This window comes from Marmota marmota, unplaced genomic scaffold (genome assembly GCF_001458135.2).
Source record: "Marmota marmota marmota unplaced genomic scaffold, marMar, whole genome shotgun sequence".
Lineage (NCBI taxonomy): Eukaryota > Metazoa > Chordata > Mammalia > Rodentia > Sciuridae > Marmota > Marmota marmota.
In genome coordinates this window covers 4,134,156-4,142,156 of record NW_025999895.1, presented here as the reverse complement: position 1 = coordinate 4,142,156, position 8,001 = coordinate 4,134,156, and the positions used below count along the sequence as shown (strand labels likewise).

Sequence of the window (8,001 nt, the reverse complement as noted above, 5' to 3'; positions counted from 1 at the left end):
GTGCCCTGTGTCCCCACCCTGCCCCCTTGCAAACTGGGTGACGTCGAGTGCCTTCTGGAACCTTCCAGCTTCCTCGTCTAGAACACAGAGCTAACAGTCCTACCCCAAGCTGGACGGGGGCCCTCATTGGAGATTCAGGGACAGTGGGCCTGTCGTGGGCTGGGCAGAGGTCAGTGGTGCAGGACATCTGTGGCAATGCTCTCCTTTATGTAAGGACAGGCCCTGCGGCTGGCTCTGCAGGGATTCGTGACCGTGGGTGCCCGTCCAGGCAGGGCAGCTTCTCCCTGAACGAGGCGCCCAGTCCCGGCCATGGGTGGGCATTCCACAGCCGCGAGCCAGCTGGCGAGGCCGCCCTGTCCGGCCTGTCTCGGGGTGCTGGGGTGCCTCCCCTGCCTCCCGCAAAGCCCCGCTGCTTCCCTGCCCCTGCCCTGCTCTCCCCGAGCTGCGGCCAGCCAGGGAGGCCAGCAGAGGTCTCAGGAGTCCTTGGAGAGGACTCGGCAGGGCGCGTTTTCATAGACCTGTCCCTGGAGAGTCTCTGCCCGCAGCCCAGTGGCTTCCTCTCTGCCTACGTTGTTTCTGGGGTGGTCATGGGGGGGTGGGCGCTAAGGGGTGGACACAAGCCCAGGCTCCGTGACGTCCTTCCCGGGGTCGGCGATGCCGCTGGGCTGCTGGACCTGCCTCCTGGCTGGAGAACAACCTTCGTCTCCCAAGATTTTAAAAACTCGCGCCTCCTCCTCGCGCCTCCTCCTGGCAAAAAGAGTCTGATTAGGAAATGTGCATCGGGAGTATCGTGTTCCACCTGAAACCCGCGCGGAGGGCGTCTGGGAGCTTCGTTTTCTCTACGTGGAGCTTAATATGGCTTCAAAAAGGGATTCCTAACGAGAGCGAGGTCGGTGCTTGTCCCTGCTGGGGACGGAGACCCCATCACTGGGGTTTGCTCTCCACCTGTGCCCGAGGCCCAGCTGCTGTAGGGGGGACAGGGTGGGAAGGCCACCTCGAGGCTGGGGCACTTGGGAGCAGGGGGGGTTTCTGCAGAGGCCGCAGCCCCAGCCTGGGGCGGTGGCAGGACCTGCCCCAGGGTGCAGAGGCTGGTCACCTGCTGTGCCATCGCACCATTCCCTGGGGGCTCATGGTCTGAGCCCGGCCGCCCAGTTCCTGGGGGATGAGGAGAGGAACGGGAGGGCCCCGCGGGCCTGGGAGCCCCTGGGAGCCGTGGGGAGGAGCTGGGAACCCAGCGTGGGTCCTCGTCACTCGCCACTCTGAGGACATTCTGGGATCTTGGGGCACCGACGGGGTGGGGTGCTTTCTCTGGAAAGCCATCAGAGGGCGGCGGCTGTGGTCGTGGACAGTCGCTGACTTGAGAGCCACGGCCAGGCCGTAGCCCTGTTCACAGGGGAGCGGCCTCCTGCCCGGCGCCCTGCAGCCCGTCCCCTCGGCTGGAGAAGCAGGTGCTGATTTTCAGGTCAGGAAACTCCGCTGTCCACAGGACCCTCTGCTTTCAAGTAACGGAAACCTAGCTCCTCCGGCTTAGTGCTAAGGACAACGTACTCTTTTTTTGGGGGGAGGTACCAGGGATTGAGCCCAGGGACACTCGACCACTGAGCCACACCCCAGCCCTGTTTTGTATTCTATTTAGAGACAGGGTCTCACCAAGTCGCTTAGGGCCTCTCCATTGCTGAGGCTGGCTTTGAACTCACGATCCTCCTGCCTCAGCCTCCCAAAGCGCTGGGATTACAGGCGGGCGCCACCGTGCCCGGCGAGAACGTCCTCTTGCATAAAACAGGGTGCCTGGTGCTTGGAGGACCCCATCCTACCTTCCTGGCCACTGTGTCCCCACTAATACGGGGTGCTGCCATGCCTTCCCCACATCTAGGTCTCTTTCCTGCGTCCCCCTCCTCCAGGGACCCTTGGAGGGGGCCGGAGGCCTTTCTGGAAACCCCTCACTGCCCTCCCACTGGGTCACCAGGCAGCTCTGCCCCCAGCTGTGTGTGTTCCTGAGTCTGGTCCTGGTGGCTCTCTTTTGGCAGTGGGACAGGGAGACACCCCTTCAGAGCCTGGTGCCTGCAGAGAGCCGGGGCGGACACGTGGCACTCCTGTCCTCGAGCTGCGCTGCCCGTGGCAGCCAGAGGAGCCGAGCTCCCTGCTGGACCAGCAGCCCCTAGCTGGCCGGCCTCTCGGGAACAGCAGTGTGCCCTGTGGTAGTGACTGGCCAGCTCTCCAGGGCTGAGGGGCGTTGGGCGGGGGCTGGAGTGTTGGTGGGCACTGAGGCGCCCGCAGGGTAAGTCTGCAGCGGGGGCAGCTCCTGGACCCCTGAGTCTGAAGGGTGCTGCCCTTTGCTCCTGGGTGGCCAGTGCCCTCCCGGCCCTCAGACCCTGGCGTTTGGGCGCTGTCCGGGCGTCTGCAGAGCCGAGCTGCAGACCTCTCCGCGCCTGCGTCGTCCACATTCTCGCCCGTCCAAGGCCCGGGTTGTGTCTGTGGCTGCTGCTCCTTCAGGGTACCTGTTTCCTGGGGACCCCGGGCAGACACAGGACCCCTCCCCTCAATCTGGGCAGCTGCACGTTGGCTGTGTAGAAGGTTCTCTAGAACTCGGCCGGAGCCCAGGCTGGTCTCGCCACCAAGTGCTTGTGTGCTGTGCACTCCTAGGGCATGTCCCTCAACCTCTCTGTGTGTCATTGCACCCCATCTCTCAGGGCCAGCTGGAGTGTCACATGGCCAGTGTGGGTGGAGGGGCACTGTCCCTGCGGGTTGCTGGTGTCTTGCCGATGCCATCTCAGGTCTCCAGGGCTCTGCATGGTTTGCAAATTCTTTCCTCGGTCCGTTGGATGCAGACAGCCCCATATCATCTCCAGGTGTGCAGGCAGCACGCACGTGGCCTCTCCATCCGTCACGCCTCAAACCCAGCAGTCCCTGAGAGCCCTGAAGGAAGCTGCCCAAGTCACGCGTCTCCTGGGTGTGACAGAGATTTGAATCTGGGCCCCTTCCATTGTCGTTGACCCTCTCGGCCAGCCGTCATATTAGTAGAAGATGCAGGTGCAGTGATTAGGGCAAGGTCACACAGCAGGTCAGTGACAGAGCAGGAGTGGGCCTCCCAGGCCGCGGAAGCAGCCTCTGCCCTCGCGGTAGCTCCGTCTCCTCCCCTCCTCTTTACCTGTGGGGTCCTGGCCCAGGCAGGGGAAGCGGGGCAACCGAGGCCCACCTGGCCAGGCCCTGATTGGGATCAGATGGCGTGTCCTTGGGTGAGGCTGCAGGGGCTCATCGGACGGAGCAGCTGACCCTCACCTCATCCTTCCTGAAAGGCGGTTGTCACTCAAGGTGGGGCCCCAGGGCCTGGAAGTCCTTGGACACATGAAAACCATTGTTGGTGATCTTTTTTTTTTTTTTTTTTGGTCCTGGGGATCGAACCCGGGCGCTTTACCACTGAGCCACATCCCCAGCCCTTTCTAATCTTTTGACATTGGTCCTCACTAAATCGCTGAGGCCGGCCCCAACCTGTGATCCTCTCGACTCAGCCTCCTGGTCTCTGGGATCACCGGCATAGTGTGGTACCTGGTCTAGGGGTGGCTTTATGGCCGTCTCTGCTGTGGTCTTTACCTCTCCCTTGGAGGGCTTGTGGTGTGTGAGGGCGGTCAGCTAGTGACCCCTGTTGTGGGGCTATTGTGTGTTTTAGGTGGATACGGGAACATTTGCTTGGGCGGGGCCTGTGCAGGGCCTGACAGACCTGGACCTCTTGGGGCTTCCCTTCCTCCACCTGCAAAACCTCCACCTGGCTATGCACCCAGATGGCACCCAGGTAGCACCCAGGCGAGGGCTTGCAACCTGCAGAGTCACTGGGAACCTACGTGGGAGGGCTGGGGATGCTGGCGTGCAGGAAGGGTTAATGGTGGATCCGCTTCCTGCCCGCCGCCGCTGCTTTCCCAGGGAAACAGCCAGAACAGAGAGGCCTTATCTCCAGAGGAAGGGGTGGGTGGGGGACAGAGGGCTCTGCACAGGCATCTCCTCGTGCGCGGTCCCAGCCTCTTCTGCGGGCCAGCTGTTCAGCGCACAGCCAGAAGGTGGAGGGCGGCTCTCCAGGCAGCGAGGCGCAGTGAATGTGGGATTCATTACTGGGACTTGGCAAAGCAAAGACTCTCACTTCCCCCTCCCCCAGACGAGGGGGGGCTGGGTCCTCCTGGAGGCGTCTGGGCTGCAGCCAGCTGGGGAGGGGGCTATGGCCAGACCCCCTCCATCCCCCAGTGGGAGTGGGAGGGGCGCTTGCTTCCTGTCCCCTTTGTCTGCAGCTGCTCTTCCCCCAGATCCTCGCCAGAGGCTTTCTTCCGTCCCTGTCCCTCCTGGAGGGACCCCCCTGGCCTCCTCCTGTCTGGCTGCAGAGCTCCTCTGACTGAGAGCCACCCTAGCGGTGACACCAGACAGAAGCCCAGCTCTGGAGCAGGTGGACCTACAAGACGGAGGCCCCTGGACAAGCCTCAGACACAGAGTGTGCACGTCACCTGGAGAAGAGCCCCAGAGAGGCCCAGCCACCTCCCGAGCCCACGTGGAGCCAGGCCTGCTGCCCCTCTCCTCCCAGGCAGGGACACCCCTCCCACCCTACCCCTGCCCAGGACCTCCTGTGGCTCACCCAGAGGGGGTCATCTTGTGGAGACACGTGGGAGGCTCTGTCCTCCTGGGGGACCCTCAGTCAGGTGGGAGGCCTCCTGGCCCATCAGGGACTAGGCGAGGGGTGTTGACCATTCCTGATTGCTCCTGGTCCTGGGGTGGGGACCACGGGTGGTGAGCCACCTCATTGCCTGTGGCCCTGGCCTATTCATCACCCTTCTGGGATGGCCAGATGTCCCACTAGGAGAGTCACAGGGACTGGGGACTCGCTTGTCCAGAGCCACAGGGCCTGGGCCCTGCCCTGGGTCAGAGGTGACACTGGGGGCCCCTGGCTTGAGCTGTGTGCACACAAAGGTGGCTTCATCCTGGCATCTCTGTGGCCGGGCGCACGCAGGTGACGAGCTCACGGCATCTACTCAGAGCTTGGTGTGTGGGATGTGACCGTTCAGGGGTCAGGGACTTGGGTGGCCCTGGGAGGCACCCGCAGACAGGCTCCAGCCTGGTGGCCAGGAAGTGCTGAGAGATTTGAAAGGCCATCTGGATGAGGTCACTTGGTGAAGAAGGGACAGATGGTCACAGATCCCCTCACCTGCCGAGCACTGCTCCAGCGTCCAGCACACGCCGTCCCTTGCCCCACAGGACAGCGTGGAGGGTGTCTCCGTCCCCCTTTACAGAGAGCAAGTCCAGGACCAGGCTTGGTGGGGTTGGCGTGGCTCCGGAGAGTCCAGTCCCCAGAATCTGGGAGCGTGTTAGGGGACATGGCAGGGGCCATTCAGGTCGCGCTGGAGTCAAGGTTGCTAATCGGCCCGTCTTCAAATGGGGAGATTTTTTCCCTGGATAACCCGCACGAGCCCGGTGTGACCACAAGGAGGGAGGAGGAAGGCTACGGCCACCAGATGCAGGCGGCAGGAGAGGCCAGTGAGCCACTCTCCCCTGGAGCCCCTGAGGGGCTTGGGGACACCCTGACCAGCCAGGAGGGGTGGCCTCTCGGTCACGATTAGCTTCCTGCACGCAGGGCGGGAAGGGGAGAGAGGATCTGCAAGGATCCGGAGGAATTCCCTGGTGCTTCTGGGCCCGGAAGGTTCCAGGTGCCTGCAGAGCCCCAGGGCTGCAGTCCGAGGATGTCATGTCTTTCACTGCTGTGACTGAAGGACCACAGCAACTTGAGAGGAGGGAGAGCTCATTTGGCGGCTCGCGGTTTCAGTCTGTCCATAGGCAGCTGCCCCACTCCTCAGGGCTGGAGGAGAGGCTGAGCGTTGGGTGGAGGGAAGCGGGTCCCCAAAGCCCTGCCCCAGTGCCCACCTCCCCCAGCCACACCTGCTGCCTGCAGTCACCACCCAGTTAATCCCGTCAGGGTTAATTCACTGGTTGGGTAAGGCTCTCAGAGCCCAGTCATTTCACCTCCGAACCCCCTCACACCTCCCGTGTGAGCTTCTGGGGACATTCACCTCCAAACCTGGTGGGAAAGAGGACAAAACTGTCCCCTTTCCGTAGATGCAGGTGTGGAATTCTGGAGCTGAAAGAGACATTAGGGTAGTAAGGAGACGGACCCCAGGAAATTCAGAGGCTCCACGAGGCCCGTGGAGGGAGCTCAAGCCCAGTTTCCCCCTCCTGGTCCCCAGCACCTACATCCTGGGTGCAGGGCAGGTTGCAGAGCGTGGAGCAGGCTGAGCAGGCCTCCTGGACCACAGTGGCCAGGTGATCTGCCACCTTCAGGGCCCAGGGACCTGGAGACACTCTGTCAGGAGGCGAGGACTCAGCCAGGAGGTGGAGAGTGAGCCCAGTACCTGCCACAGGAGCTCTGGGCTGCCCAGGGCCCCCGGAGACCTTGGGCCTGGTGTCCACCTGCCCCAGCAGCCCCTGTGTGGTCAGCAGCTTGCTCTAGCCAGGCTCTTGCCTGTCCACGTGAAAGTCCTTTTCTGAGTTGAACAGGGGACGGGTGAGCCAATCCCTGCACCCCAGCCCCTGGGGTCATTCTGTTCCTGGCTGGAAACAGCCCAGGTGACACTTGGTGGCACCTTAGGAGCATCTGTGTCTGCGGCCTCCTGGCGTGTCCCTCTGCCTCATCTGCCGTCCTCTTGCCACAGTTCTCCTGGGGCCCACCTCCAGGCCTTTGCCTCTTGGGTCCTTCATTCCCAGGAGTCAGGTCCCTTTAGGACTCTGGGCTGTTCCTAGTGCCACAGGCCCTGGTCTGCCCCCTTACCTTTTGTGTCTCCTCCTGACCCTGAGGCCTGAGCATGCTGTGTGCACCATGAGGCACCCGGGTCCCAGCCCTGGCCAGTGCGGCACCCAGGGGACCCTCAGAACACCGTCCGTGTGAAGGGACTCCGTGGCGGAGGTCAGATGCCCCCGTGTGAAGCCGTCTGCTTGTGTTGCTGACTTGCCAATTGTGATAAATACTCGTGGCAGTCTATGCCTCTAATGCACTTTATTAAAAAAAAATTTTTTTTTCTTTAGTTGTAGGTGGACACAATACCTTTGTTTGTTTGTTTGTACGTGGTGCTGAGGGTGGAACCCACGAGCGCTCCACCGCTGAGCCCCAGCCCCTCCAATGCACCTTTTAAAGACCTTGCCTGGAGGATCTTTTGAACACACAGCGGTCGGCGGTTGCCTTAAAGCAGAAACAGCGCCTCGTGGGCAGGGAGCAGCTTGGCTCTTTCCTTTCCGCACTTCCCAGTCCTCGGGCGGTGGCGTCTGTGCCCCAGGCTGACAGCCGCTCCTTCCTCCTGCTGCCGAGCGCCCACGCCCTCAGCTCTGCTGGCTCCTCTGCCTGGGGCCCGCCAGGTGCCAGTCTGTGCTTGTGTCCTCCCTCTCCCCTGAGGCCCCCTCCCAGCTCTGCAGATGAGAAAACTCTTCCCCATAGGTAAAGACATTTGCCCAGGCCTGGGGTGTGGCTGGGGTAGAGTGCTTGCCTGGCATTTTGGGGGAGGGGGAGGGAGGGAGGAAGGAAGGAAGGAATTTGCCCGTCACTCAACATGGTGCGAGATTGGATCCTTCCTGCTGTCCCGGCCTGTCGCCTGGATGAGGCAGGAGGTCTGCTGGTGGAGCCCTGAGACCCTGGGTGGCTCAGGGACAGGAACTGCTGGGACAGGGAGGGTCTGGCCAGAGCCACCCAGGGAGGTGGTAAATGCCCCCTTCTATGGATAAACATCAAGAGGTGCTGTTCCAGCAGCTTACCCCCTACCCTGTCTCCCCGTTTCTTGGGGTCAGTTCTGGGAGGGGAGGAGGAGGAGAGCAGAGGGCTGGGCTGGTTTGGGTCCAAGTCAGACCAGCCGCTTAGTTTGCCACCGTCCATGACTTTACCTGCCCCAGGTTTGTGCAGAGGGAGGAGGGCTTCAGACCCCACTAGGAGTGTCTCAGAGCCTCCCGGGGGATCGCCCACTGGGGCGCCTGCCGGGGGGGGGGGGG

The 8,001-nt window shown here is 62.5% G+C and overlaps 1 protein-coding gene across 9 annotated transcripts in view; it reads left to right on the top strand.

The window, feature by feature from the left end:
* Septin9 (septin 9) overlaps window positions 1–8,001 on the top strand; it is a 140,038-nt gene that overhangs the window by 93,936 nt on the left and 38,101 nt on the right. Inside the window, exon 1 of one of the 9 annotated variants that reach the window (XM_048797772.1) lies at window positions 7,320–7,456. The exons of the other annotated variants lie outside the window; for them this stretch is intronic. Within the exon in view, the coding sequence (XP_048653729.1) occupies window positions 7,435–7,456 (22 nt within the window). The 5' untranslated portion in view covers window positions 7,320–7,434. Of the gene's footprint in view, window positions 1–7,319; window positions 7,457–8,001 lie in introns of those variants that run through there. 9 annotated transcript variants of the gene reach the window in all.